Source organism: Rhinatrema bivittatum, chromosome 1 (assembly GCF_901001135.1).
Source record: "Rhinatrema bivittatum chromosome 1, aRhiBiv1.1, whole genome shotgun sequence".
Classification (NCBI taxonomy): domain Eukaryota; kingdom Metazoa; phylum Chordata; class Amphibia; order Gymnophiona; family Rhinatrematidae; genus Rhinatrema; species Rhinatrema bivittatum.
Genome location: NC_042615.1, coordinates 94,454,623 through 94,468,851, shown reverse-complemented (window position 1 = coordinate 94,468,851; position 14,229 = coordinate 94,454,623). Strand labels below are relative to the sequence as shown.

Here is a 14,229-nt window from a genome sequence, read left to right as displayed (position 1 = left end):
AAAGTTCCTTCGCTTTCCATTGGCAGCACCGCTGTAAAACTGCATCTCCTTACCCCACAGATTTGAGTTGCTCGTCTCCCTCTTCCCTTCTAAGCCTGACTGCCACGAGTAAGAAAAGCCAGTTTTTGGCAAGATGGAGTTGTGTAAGCAGCGCCTTTGGCGACGTGACCTGCACATGATAGAGATGTACCTCCCCATTCCCCTGGCTTGTTCAGCTACTAAACAGCGATGAGTTATGAGTCAAAACAAATTATAAATCTTGTGCGGTTTATTTTTTTTTTCACTTTCAACTAAGAGCGCAAAAGGGACAACCTACGATCTCCAGTTTACCTCCCAACCCCTAATCAACACACCCGGGTATCATTTTGCTTTTCTCTGGAGTTTTAGGAGCGGTAGCACAGTTAGAAAGAAGGCCAGGACTGCATGCATTGTCCCCAGAGCTTAAAGCCCAACCACACAACACAAACATAAAGGTTTGACTATATAGTTATTGAATAAAGTTTACAAATGATTCACAGACCTTCATCAAGTATCCGCTTTACTATACATTTACTAAATGTTATCACCTTATAATTCCCTACAGGTTGTGTTTTTTTTTCTGATACCCTATACAACTTTCTCTGTTGTTGTGTTGGCCTTCGGTTGTTCTCACAGCCGCGCTAGGATGAACGCCGGAATCCTATTCCAGCGTAAGCACCCGCCTTTAGTAGCATTTGGTAGCGCCTTATTATTTTAATGATGGACTATCCATTGGGCTGAAATATGTTACAAATGTAAGTCATGCAATATGTTACCTGTTGACAAAAGAATATGTGCAAAAATGGTTTTATATGGCTCGTGACGTTTTAATAGTGTTTGCTTAAACGCTTTATGTGCTTAGAAATTACATCAGAACGAAGATAGGTAGATGGATGGATAGACGGATAGATGGATAGAGAGAGAGAGAGAGACTGGTAAAACTGATTTACTGGATTATAAAGTGAGATTCCTACTGTACCTCTGCTAGAGGGTTTTTGTTGTTGCTGTATTTGTTGTTGAGCTTTTTTGGGGGGGTGAAATGTTGCTTAACACACAAATAGTAAATGAATCTCATTTAAGAATCCAATGAAAATATTTGAGGAAGTTGGAGAGAGTTCCTAAATAGCTCTATTTTCTTTTGCAAAGGTTTGCTTTATACATGGAATATTCCTTTCCTTGTTTACCAAAGACGAACCTTAAAATTACTTAATTCATTTTGTGTATTCGGATCCACTTATTTTGGTCATGCCTGGAAAATTGCTATATGGGTGTTTGCTACATTAAATTTTGTTATCTCACTGTGTTCATATGCTATTCTCGCAAATAAATAGATAAATAAATAAAAACTTGATTGCACTGCCAAATAAAACAAAAGAAATCAAGCCTTATAATTTGTAATGACAAAATAAATTGCTAAGTGCTCATTCTCAGCAAATATTCAGAGTTTACATTACAAATTTTTTGCAGTAATTTGTATTTCAATTTTATACCAGGATAGGGAACTAGCGCCTTCTTTGTTTGCTACACTGTGCATTCTTTTTAATAAGGCACCCTTATTTAGGATTTTAATGTTTTGAGTTCTTTATTATTGAGATATTCCCAATATTGTTCTCTCTTGTGGAAGAACTTGTCCCTGTCTTGTTTTATTTATTTGTGTGAAATTCAGTTTGAAAGGAGATCAGAGAGTGCAGGAGGGGTTTGTAATAAGAGAATGACCAAATGACCTAGAGACTGATTATGTGTCATTAACTGGAGACTCGGTATATCCAAATTAGGAAAAAAAGACCTCACTCAGCCAGATCAATTACGTTTAGACACATATAGGGATAGTTCTGTGCAGCTTAAGATCGTGTTTGTTGCATTTTGGAGCAAGTTGTTCAGTAGTATTAACTACGTTATGGGATTTTTAGAGCATTAACAACGTAAAATAGCATCGAGTTGGTCAGTAAGCTCTGCAAACCCGTCTGTGCTGTATAATTTACAGATAAATTATAGTCAACTGGCAAAAGTCTAGCGAGCATCGTTTAGTCAAATTGGGTTGCATTGTGATGTGCAAACCCCACCAAACACTTCAATGGCATCTCGGCGCCTTTACCTCGCTCTTAACATTAAACGGAGTTTCTTTCAAGTTCCTATTATTGATGGATGAAACATGACTCTGTGAGCTCCTTTTCCAGACACGAATAAAGTTAATACCAGAGAAAATAAAACTGCATATCCATGCAAATATTTCACAAACAAGTCAGATAACAGAATGTAAAGAAAAGTGGATACATCTCCTGTGAATTGCATTATTTTCTGCAGTTTGAATTTCTGGACTTAGCTATAGCGCTGATATATATATTTTTTTTCTGTTTAAAATCATATGAAGCTATTTCCCAAATTAGAGAAACGTCTACAGATGCCTTTCAATTATTTGCCTAGACTATGCGAAAGTAAAATGTACGTATCCCGTTCTTCATTATATGTTGCAACGCTTCTTATAAATGTAGGCATGGGCTTAATGTTTCTATAATGAAACTTTCAATGATGAATCAACTTAACCTAGAACATTATGTATCACCTACTGTATCTATAGGCTCATATTTTCAAACCGCTTTTGCCAAAGTGGCAGAATATTGTTATGTAATTAAAAAAAATAGGATTTATGACAGTAATTCTAAAATTGTTCTTACCCGAAATTTCATCAGTATCCCTAAAATGAATTCTTGTTTCAGTGAAGATTAATTAATGCACTGACTGATGGTGTCAGTATAGGTTCTGTGCCAAGGATCCGCGATATCACGTCATTCCTGAATACAGTAATAAGCTCGATTTGTCAAACACTGGTCTAATGACGTCATCACCGTCTAAGCAAGCACCCAAGAGAATTCTTCAGGACATGACACCTGGAGAGCACCGAGACAAAGGAACTCGGAGGGGCTAAGAAAAAGAAGAGGCAAACCATCGCCAAGGCTGCTACAAGAACCAAAGGCTTCACAATAAAATAGATTTTAGATCCCATCCCTCCCATGATATAAAGCCAGTCTCCAGTTTCAACCCCGAGATTTGTGTCTACACTTGCGTATCTCTCACGTGTCCGGGAATTTTAAGGGTCGCCTTGGCCCTGTCTTCTCTGCCCAACCATGGCCTCGGTTCTTTCCTCAACAGGGCAGCGAACAAGCAGCAAAGAAACAAATTGCATTTTCAAACAATCTTGCTCTTTATAAAAGTATTCCTTATTAAAAAAAAAATAATAATAATAATAATAATGTTGCATTCGGAATGTTAAAAGCTGTAACCACTATTTGCAAATATCCCGTGATTATGGTTCTTCAGCTACTAATTCACAGGACTAAATGCTATTGATTTTTCTGTTTAGTAGCGAAGATGTTATCTATTATTGGTTAGATTCAGTTTTATGCATATCGAGTCTACTAGATTTTCGATAAAAGTTAGCATGAAACTTTAAAGTTCACAACGAATTAGTTATTTGATACTGAACGGATAAATGAAAATATGGAACTGATCATTTTTAGGAATAATGAAAAAGATTTCTAACTTAGAAACAATGCAGGTAAATATTCAAAACATAAAATCTCAAAAAGGAAAGTGATAAAGCTAAACTGATATTCCGCTATATTGGCATTTTCGGTTTTCTAAAAGTTATTTTGTCTACTGGAATCGATGAAGGATTCTTTTGAATCATTCTTTGAATTATTTTGCATCTCTGAACCAAACTGATAGCTAGTGATTGATTCTTGTTTTTATAGTAGCTTACCTTCAGTTTGAAAACGATTTTAAAATCTCATAATAATATTTCTAATTATATCTAGTAGTAGTTTTATGATTCAGATGATGATAATGATGTAATATCCTAAAAAAAATAACCAAACCCATTAAGTGATAATTATTCCTTTGTCTTAATATGTTTGCTGGAGCCTATTTTTGCCTGTTGTTCTGTCAATTTTGATATACAAAATAGAAATAAAGGCTATTGTATTTCTAACTGAAGACCAAATATACAAACCATATTCCCATAGGAACACGATGGGAAAAACCCTGTAGCACGTCTGGCCTAAAATGTGAAAATCTGAATCTTCAGAGAAAGATTATTATTTACAAATTCTAAAGAGGCCGCTTATAAAAATAAAACACTGACAAAGAAACTGATGTATAGAATTTTTGCAGTTATTTATCATAAGCCATTTGTGTCTGCCAAAAACAAAGACAAGTAAACTGGAACATATTTTAGGATGCCTTTTCTGTAGATGAGTTGAATGGATCAAAAAAAACAGAATTTCTGGCTGAATGAAATGCAGATAATTGTCTAAATAAACAAAAACTTGAATATGGAGCACTTGCTTTTGGGGGGGGGGGGGGGGGTTGTCTAGAAATGAAGCAGCTTCAAAAGAGATGTTAATGAATCAATATGAGCTCATCTACCCTGGAAAGTACTGCAAACGTTTTCTGCTGAACTGCGCCCCCCTTAGCTTCAATGTTAAAATTAAGGAAACTTTTGGTGTAGCTGTGTGTGTGTGTGTGTGTGTGTGTGTGTGTGTGTGTGTGTATGTCAATAGAAAGAAAGACCCACATAAATATCTGTACAAGAAGGCTAGATAGATAGATAGATAGATAGATAGATAGATAGATAGATAGATAGATAGATAGATAGATAGATAGAAAATCTTCCGTTTCAGCTTGCCAACTGGACAAATAGGAGGCAGCTCTTTACAGAAGGGAGAGTAAGCTAGAACTGGAGAGAGAGGGCGAGAGAGAGAGAGAGAGAGAGAGTGTGTGTGTGTGTGTGTGTGTGTGTGTGTGTGTTTTAAGTCACATATGTAAGATCTATATATGAGGTAAGATATGTAGATGCTGATTTAGTGGTGAAATTATATACTGTATAAAGAGTAAGCATATGAAAACATTTCTACTTCCACTTTTCTATCTCCTTATAAGCACTGATTCGATCATTTTAAATATACATGCAGTCAGTCTGAAAGAGAAAATACACTATGGCAGGAATTTTAATTTTGCTGGTTTTGTAATACAAAATCAAAAACAGAGATTTCGTCCTAAAGCAGAAATTCTACAGCGTTAACATTGTTTTGCTTGATGTTTTATTTAAATCCTCATAGACGCTTAAATCTTAACATAATGATGCATTTATTGCTCTGAAAACACATGAAAGCATAACGGCATTGACTTAGCGAGTCGATGTTCAGATCGGTATCTCTAGTATCCTTTATTACCCCAGCTACATTTTATATGCCTCATTTTTTCCGTTTCTCTCGTCACTTGAGATATTATCTAAACAAGGAAGCAGTTTACCACTATAGTCATCAACTGCATATTGGATATAACCATGCTTTGTAAAGAATATAAGGATTTGCTTATGAAGGAAATTAAAATGGAATTTGAATAACTAAACATTCTGGATAAAAAATATAACCCAGACCAGACATCCCTATAACCCGTGCACCTTCCCTACAGCAAAATGTCCTAAACATGTATGATTCACAAAGTACTTAGAAAAACAACTCAGCTTTTCCATTGTCAACTTAGCTTTCTATATTGAGAAAGTGTCCGAGTTTATAAATCTCCAGACAACGCAGCTCTTATAGTTACATTATTACGATTTTATGCACGAACTAGTTAAGAATATTACATTCATTTAAATATAGAAAATACAGACTTCAGTGTTGCATTAGCAATCTTTTGCTTTAAATCTGGAAATGTCAATTAGCCACATATTTCCTATACATTTCTTTGCATTTATGCATTATAAACATGTTTCTGGTATGAATGTGTTTTTCAATCTATAAACAGATATATTTGAAATATTTCAAGATGCATACTTAATGGATTTATAGCTATAGATGTTATACCTCAAGTATGCAAACATATATATATGTCATGCTATTTTCAGAGTATTGCTTCTGCGATGCTAATTTTAAGTAAAATTACACTCAATTGAATGCTCTTTGTTTTCAGTGTTGGATTTGAATGTACTATCAAGAAATAAAGCAAAAGATGAAGAAGTATAACAGAACAAAGCATTATGTTTAGTATCTCACACACATCAATATTGCAACTATTATTCTTACAAAGTAATCCTAAGAAAGTACAATAACAGTTTTCCTACCATACTATCCGATTTTGAGTTTTTAGCTTCATCAACTAATTATCATTCTGAGTTAATAGGGTAGGTGGGGGGCGGGGAATAATCTTTCTAAACACAGGTCCTCTGGTCATTACCCCAAGCTACAACACTGCTTTCTCCGTAATGGTTTGCAGCCGGACATAGGTTCCTTTCTACTTATTTAGAGGAGCCGAACCTGTCCTTTTTTTCCATTTTCTCGGTGTACCACTCTACAGTATTTTTAATTTATTGCCTAGAGGAGCCTAAGCTTGTTGACACCGTTGTCTATACTAAAACAATTATATTATTGCATTCACATATCTCTCTTGCAAACCAGCCTACACAAACTCAAGACATTTGTGAGTAGATATTTCATAAATAAATGTATTGATCTTCAGCAATTTTGGCCTTGTCCCACGAAGTTTCAGAAGTAAATAACAGCTCAAGATCTGTTTATCCTTTGCCTTCATATTTTAGGTTAATTAACTCAAAATGCCACATATTAATTGGCTTTTATTCTGGTTATATGTTAAATAACAATTAACATTTTGTTAATTACTATATGCAGACTAACACACCTCAAGGTGACTGGCTAAGAGGCAATGTAAGTACATGTGTATAATTTAATTACAAACAAAGTAAAATATAAGCGCTCACTAGAGTAGCATTTGTCTACACTTTTTCAGTATCTAATTTAGTCATGTCCCAAGTTCAGATGATGTAACATATTGTGTTTTGCAGTTTAAGAACGTGCGTCAGCTCATTCTTCAGCTCCCATAAAAATATTTCCCTGTACAAAAAAAAAAAAACAGCATAAACACATTTGAAAATGTAAATGTCAGTCAGATCTAAATATTTTACCTTTTTCTTGAAATCAATTTATCTTGATCAACAGCGAAAGTTTATATGCCTCCTCCATCAAACGTTAACATTTTTCTAAAGGCTTCCGGATGCATATTAGCAATAAAATTAGCACAAATGTATTCCTGGTATGTAGCTATATTCAGATGTCTCTGTATAGGTTCAATACTGTTATTGCCGAACAAAGGCCTAAATCAGGAAAATGTATTTCTCCTGCACGGATTATATATACAACCTGTTTTTCAAAGTATGAACACAATTGATCGCTTTTTTTTTTTTTTTTCCCTTTTTATTTTGCCATCAGATCCCTTTCGAAGCATACTCTACCTGGTTTAAGATGATCCAGTATTAAAGACCAGTATTGCAGTGCTTAAAAAAAAAATTGCTATATTAATGCATCTGCTAAACACTTCTATTAACCTCTCTGATTTAAAAAAAAAAATCCTTTTTTTTTTTTTCTTGTTTTAATTATATTATGGTTATGAAGGGTTAGCCAATCCTTCATGAGGAGTCCAACAATTAGCAATGTGAAGATCAGGGGGAAAAAAAAAAAAAAGTTTGATTGCAGGCTGCAGAAGTGCCGGCCCCTGGCGCGCGGCGATTGGCCGGCACGGCCTCTGACGACATATATTAACCCAGGGCTGCCCTAAAGATGTAGCTGTACATGGAGATGCGCCTTGGAAATCCTGCCGGAGGGGAGGCCGCGCCGCGCAGGCAAGAGCAGAGCGCAGCGCCCTGCAGCCGCCGCCGCCGCCGCGGACGCTTCATGGCAGGGGGGAGCATGGAAGGCGGCCCTCAGTGAGAGCGCAAGGCGGCCAAGCAGAGCCGAAAGGGCGCTATGGACGAATCGACTTGTAAGTAGCACATTGGGAGGAGAGAGAGAGAGAGAGAGTAAAAAAAAAAGCTCTCCTGACGTTTCAAAAAGCGAACTGTGATCTTCATGTTACATTTTAAAGAAAAGGAAAAAAAAAGGATCAGTATGGGAGAAAACTGAACAACTTGAAGAGCAAAAAAATAATAAATAAATAAAGAGGAGAGTTGGTGCGGGACTTTCAGAGCTACTTCAGCTGCTTTTCATGTGTCACTTGCATTCCCAGAACCTGAACTACGGATCCTGTTATTGAGCTGAACTTTTTTTTTTTCTTTTCTTTTCTTGTTTTTTCTTTTTTTTAATTTGCATTAAGAGACAGGAGATCTCCCGGGGGAGAAGCATAGCCAATCCTATGGAGAGCGGGAGGCTGAAGAAACTGCAGCAATCATAAGAGAACGACGACGACGACAAAAAAAAAAGAGCAAGAAAGACCGAGGCAGAGAAGAAGAGGAGAGGCGGGGGCCAGGGAGCGCGGGCCCACTCCTTCCCCGGGCCATGAGTCTGGTCGGGGGCTTCCCTCACCACCCGGTGGTGCACCACGACGGCTACCCCTTCGCCGCCGCCGCCGCCGCCGCCAGCCGCTGCCATGAGGACAGCCCCTACTTCCACGGCTGGCTCCTCGGGCCCCCGGAGCTGTCGCCGCCGGACTACAGCCTGGCGGCGCCCTACAGCCCCGAGTACACGAACGGCGCCGGCGGCCTGGACCACGCCCACTACGGGGCCGGCGGGGGGGCCGGCGGGCTGCTGGGGCGGCCGGTGAAGCGGCGGGGCACGGCCAACCGCAAGGAGCGGCGCCGGACGCAGAGCATCAACAGCGCCTTCGCCGAGCTGCGCGAGTGCATCCCCAACGTGCCCGCCGACACCAAGCTCTCCAAGATCAAGACCCTGCGCCTGGCCACCAGCTACATCGCCTACCTCATGGACCTGCTGGCCAAGGACGAGCAGCAGGGCGAGGCGGAGGCCTTCAAGGCGGAGATCAAGAAGACGGACGTGAAGGAGGAGAAGAGGAAGAAGGAGCTGGTCAGTGCAGGCGCAAGCCCCGAGCTCCTCTCTCTCTCTCTCTCTCTCTCTCTCTCTTTCTTTCTCTGTCTCTCGCTTCCTTGGCCCCTCTGTTTGCAACTGCACTTTGCTGTGGCAGAGATGGCCCCAAGATAAATGTTAACAGAGAAAGAGCCGCTTTTGCATGATTTTTTTTTTTTTTTAGTTATAAACGGCCTAGGGTTGTAATTTTGTTCTTTTCCTGAACCCAACCCGACTGCAGAATCTGCTTTCGCTCCCTCCAAAGCCTGGCCCTATCGGTTTTTAAGCTTGGTGATTTGGCTCGGAGCAATTATGGTTCTTCTTTGAAAATGTGAGCCATTAATCAAAGGAGATCTATGATTATTTTTTTCTTCGAAAACTGTGTGGGGGTGGGAGGGGGGGATCCTATCATTTACTCCTTCTCAGAACTTATATATTGCGGAGGACAACATATTTAAAAAAAATATATATATTACCTTTGCAAAGACAGGCAGATGGGTGGACTTTTCTAACGTTCAGGAATTCATTTCCACATGCCGTGCACCGTGAAGAAAACAGAAGTCTCTTGAAACAAATCCACCTAAATTGTAAGCTATTTTAGAACCATTTACAATCAGTTAAATTATGTATACATATAGGCAAATTCATTGCAAAACGCATGTTTCCTCGTAATATATTTGCCTGGATAAACACAGAACTAGAGGTCCAAAAATTATTGGTGATACTTCTTTTATTGGACTAAATATATAGCTACACTAACAGGCGTCCATACAACCTTATTGAAGATATCAAAATGAACCAAAACCACAGCCGCACACCTAGATATACACAAAAGATGTAAGAGGTTTCAAATTATTCTGACGCGGGGTTTACCTTTTCGGCCTGGTTACACCAGGATACTTCTGTTTTCCTGGTACTGCAGGATGTGCTGATATGAATTCTTGGAAGTTATAAATGCCCCAAGCAATTTTGGCTTTGCTATTACATTTTCCTGGCAAAGAGAATCTCGCAATGTGCGTGATTTTAACCTTAGACTCTGACTAGAGAAAAGGGAACAGTGCGAAATGCCATCAGAAGGCGAGGATGCTTCTAACAAAGTGTCCGGTCCAGAAAAGAAGACACATTACACCAGCGGAAGTTGAGATTTCAGATAATAACAGGGTTGTGAGTTTAAAATGAAAAAAAAAAAAAAAAAAGATCCCATAGGGCAGCACGGCGGATATAATGAATGTAGGCGATCGCAAACGGTGGCGTGGAGCTTGAGAAAATGAAGCATTTTCCTCATTTTCCCTGAGCATTATTTTTTTTTTTTCTGTCGTGTAATGTTTTTCGTTGATATTTTGCTGAGCAGATCTGCGGCCTAGTGCTGATCTTCCATGTTTAGTGGCTAGTCTTCTTCGTTGGCTTGTGGTGTTTTTGTGGAAAGTAGAAGTACTGCGACTTTAACATGTCTTTTTATTTGTTTATTTTTCTTTTTTGTTTTCTGCTTGTTTCTACCATTGCCTCCCAGAATGAACTCTTGAAAAGCACAGTTAGTAGCAACGATAAGAAAGCCAAAGGAAGGACTGGATGGCCACAGCACGTCTGGGCTTTGGAGCTCAAACAGTGAGAGGCAGGACTCGGCAGCCAAGGAAACCTGCGAAACTGATTTTACATATCTGCCCTGCAAACGTTTTGTATGTGGAATCATCCAGTTTATTTATGTGCAATTTCTCCCCTACACGCTTCCCCTTCCCCCTCCAAAAAAAAAAAACCCAAAACAAAACATGTGGATAAAGCATTCCGTGTTTTCATATGAAGAGGAAACTCCAGGTTGGTAAGGAGTTCTGTCGTCTGGTAATTTTGTGAATGTTATTTCTTTGTTTGTATAGAAAACACTGCAACACAACCAGTAACTGCAGGAGGGGGATAAAAAAAAAAGACTCCTTGGCATTAGTATATGTATGTGAGTGTATCGTTAAAAGTCCTCATTTTGGATATGAATATTCATGGAATTAAACAAGAGTTATATTTCATGAGAAACAGTTGCACCAATGTTTCAGTTGGAATTGGCATTTTAGTGTTGTCGGTTTATTGTTTTTTTGGTTTGTTTTTTTGTGATCCTTCAGTATTTGAAAGTGTTTTCTACAGTTATTTGTCTTATGTGCACTTCCGCTCAGCAATGTGGAGTTTAATTAATATTTGAAGGTGTAAACGTTATAAGTGTTAAATAAACCACTGTGGGTTTTGGTTTGTTTTTTTTAGTATTTTTGTTTTGATTTTATAGATCAGATTTCTAAAATAACACTATTGGGCCTTATTTTTTTGTAAGATTTCAGCGGAAAACCAATCTATGGTATTTATTATTACAAAAAAAAGTGATAGTTCATGAAAACAATTGGTTCATTTATATTCTAAGGTTTTCAGATCTATAAAATGGCACCGATAGTTATGCACACGTTTCACCATCGGCACAGCATGAACTCTGGATAAATCAGAAGGAAGTTTTTTTTCAGAACGCTTGTTATTATCCATAGAACAGAGAGCAAAAAAATCAGATTTTTTTTCTTTTGTCCGCATACCTATTCAGAATTGCCCTCCTTTGAGTACAAAATGAAATAATGGTATTAGTATGAAAAGCTCACTGATATGTGATTAGAATAAAATATGGAGCTGGATATGTATTATCAGACAAATAGACAGATCATCTTTGATGTTTCTAGAATCCCATAGCAATTATTCCAGTGTTCCATATGGGGCAACCTTTACAAAAAATGTTGAGTTTAATATTAATAAATGTAATCATGTAACAGATAATTCTGGGTGAAATAACTAACGGTAGACAGTACAGAAAGCGTTGGCAAGCGGGAGGAACAAATATATGATTTACAGCGAGCTTCGGATCGTTTTAGTTTCCAATGTAGGCCTGAGGTGCTCACTGTAATTTACAGCATTTTGTATCCCATTCCTGGCTACTCTAGGCAAGACAGACCCTTAAATTCCAATTTCTACCATTTTGTGCTGTTGGTAGAAAAATACTGCAAAATAGGACCCTTGGCCTTCGGTACTATATAGAGTTTATTTTAGTCATGTCTGATGCCTTGTAACTGCTTCTTGGAAAACAACGGTCATCATGGCATCAAAAGAACGACAGAATAGACACGAAAGACACGAGTTCTGACAAGCGTTACAATATAGCGTGCAAAATACTAAACCTAAAAACGGAAAGAGATAGATTATTCCTAGGTCACATTATTATATAAAACCAATGCATTTATTACTGAGGAGCTGAAAAGTTCATTGGTGCATCTCGGTTTTAGCATTTAAGAGGGTTTTGGTGATTTGTGACAAAAAGACAAGGTAGATTTGCAATTGCCCATAAAAAGATAAGAAGAGTCTTACACCGTTCCCCAGTTTCTCATACAAAAGGAAGGTTGAAGGGTTAGAACAACTAGACAAAAGTGATGTGCCCCGGGGTCAGTCAACCTGGGTTGGGCTCTGCATGACTCTTTACTTTCCGACACTTGGTTTTGTTGATAACACTTAAGAGAAGAACCGTTTTGTTTGCTTACTATTTGCTATAATATACTCATAAAGTAGTATGATACCCCCAGATATGATTCTTAATTTCTTACTGGAAAAGATGCACTTAGCAGTGCACAGATCGTATTTTAACAGTGCCAAACAGATATAATCTTAGAACTTACCCGAAGCCTTACCCCTTGAAGATCCAAAGGTTACATCAGTCCTCTGAATACTGATTCTCTACTTTCCATCGAACATGGATCGCCTAAATTCGATGTATTTACGATGTTAAAACTTTCTTAAAGGTTTTGTCCATGAGTATAGAGTTGAGGCCGGTGGCGAGCCTCTAAAAATGCAGTCCTTGACCCAGAATACACTAGCGCTCTAAAAATAAAGCGAAAGTGCTTTTCTCCAGCTCTTTCCAAAGTCTGCATACGGTTATCCTACTGATTTTTTTTGTTTGCATCTTGATTGAGAAATACAGAATTTGGTGTTAGGTAAAGGCCGCTGTCTAGTTCCTCTTATACCATAATCATCAGCCAGTCATCCTGACAGGCTTGGAGTTCCAGATTAAATGCAGTGCGTGGGGAGGGGAAGGAGGGAATTCGATCGCAAATGCAAATTATTAATTCTGTATTTTTACATTTTCTTGCATTCTGCCAAACGATTGCAACTGTTAGGGCAGCTAAAAGGCATCTGTTTTAATTGCTTGGGTAATGTGGACGCTGCTATGTTCTAAAGAGCAATCACTCTCGAAGCTAAATCACAAGAGCCCTAGACAGGCCGGAGCCGACAAAAATGTAGCTTTTGACGTTAAAAGCTAAATGGGGAAGCTGGGCGGTGGAGGTAAATTGATGGTAGATTGGGATGTCAGTGCTCTGGCCTCAGATCGCCTGGCGGAGTGAGCTGTGTGGAGATAACATGTGTGTGTTTCGGGGGGGGGGGGGGGTGAGGGGGAATCCTGACCCAGAAACCCTTCTGAAGCCACATTACCAGCTCTCCTATCGGGGATAAAGAGATTTTAAAAGCTGCATCAGCCAGGCTTTTAAAGGCCTTATTACTACTGGTTTCCCATTTTTCTAATCATATCTCATGGCTGTTCAGCTGGGTACTTCCAGGAACAAAGGACACTACCAGTCCCTGAATGCTGAGAACGGTAGAGAACAGAGCAATTTAAAAAAAAAAGATATATTAGCGCAATATTATAACTCGAGCTTTATTTTCTTCCACTTAAATCCTGTGGCTCGGTTTCTAAAAAACATGTTTTCCTTTTCTATACCTATGCCTGTGGGTGGGTGGAGTTGCCTAGGAACCTTTAGCAGGCAGGACGCTTGGCATTCAATGATACTCAGCTCCTTAGAAATAATGCTGATGCAAACTCGGAGCCTGGTTGAAAACACGAAGTCAGTATGGATGCCTGCTTTAAATATCTTTACCGCACCCTGGCGCATACTTTCCAGTGAGGTAAATGCATCAGGGTGTAGATAAAAGTGGGAAGACCTCATATCGCACCTCCCCCGCCCCATGATGCTGTAGATGCAGGGAGTATCAGTATTTTGATATTTTTGCATAAATTGTGGCATTAGACATCAGTAAAAAGAAAGAATGAAATTGACAATCTTCTAAAGGACATTTGTGAACCTTGTTTCCATGGATTCACGATGTGCAAGATCTTAAAAGATCCTTAGAGTAATTTGGTAAAATCCTTCAATTTTATATGTAGTTTTATTTCATATATGCAGTTTTACAGCAAAAGTAAAGAAGGATTTAAAAGCATGAACTTTTCTTTGTTACTTAGGATTTATTTATTTTTTTCATTTTACAAAGGTTAGGT

At 38.5% G+C, this 14,229-nt stretch overlaps 1 protein-coding gene and 1 long non-coding RNA gene across 3 annotated transcripts; one reads left to right on the top strand and one right to left on the bottom strand.

Annotated features, from left to right (window-relative positions):
- Nucleotides 1–6,636: 6,636 nt before the first annotated feature.
- LOC115075671 lies at nt 6,637–10,051 on the bottom strand. Its single transcript, XR_003852576.1, has 3 exons — nt 9,765–10,051; nt 9,368–9,483; nt 6,637–6,929 (listed from the first exon to the last, which is right to left on the bottom strand). It is a non-coding gene; the product is annotated as an uncharacterized LOC115075671 (long non-coding RNA).
- Nucleotides 7,648–11,127, top strand: HAND2 (heart and neural crest derivatives expressed 2). Of its 2 annotated transcripts, XM_029576201.1 has the most exons (3): nt 7,648–7,854; nt 8,185–8,891; nt 10,402–11,127. In XM_029576201.1, exons 2-3 carry the CDS (start codon nt 8,367–8,369, stop codon nt 10,498–10,500), a joined length of 624 nt encoding a protein of 207 aa, XP_029432061.1. In that variant the 5' UTR covers nt 7,648–7,854; nt 8,185–8,366; the 3' UTR covers nt 10,501–11,127. The 2 variants fall into 2 exon arrangements, with proteins under 2 accessions (XP_029432061.1, XP_029431979.1); XM_029576119.1 differs by having other exon boundaries at nt 7,648–8,891.
- Nucleotides 11,128–14,229: the final 3,102 nt, after the last annotated feature.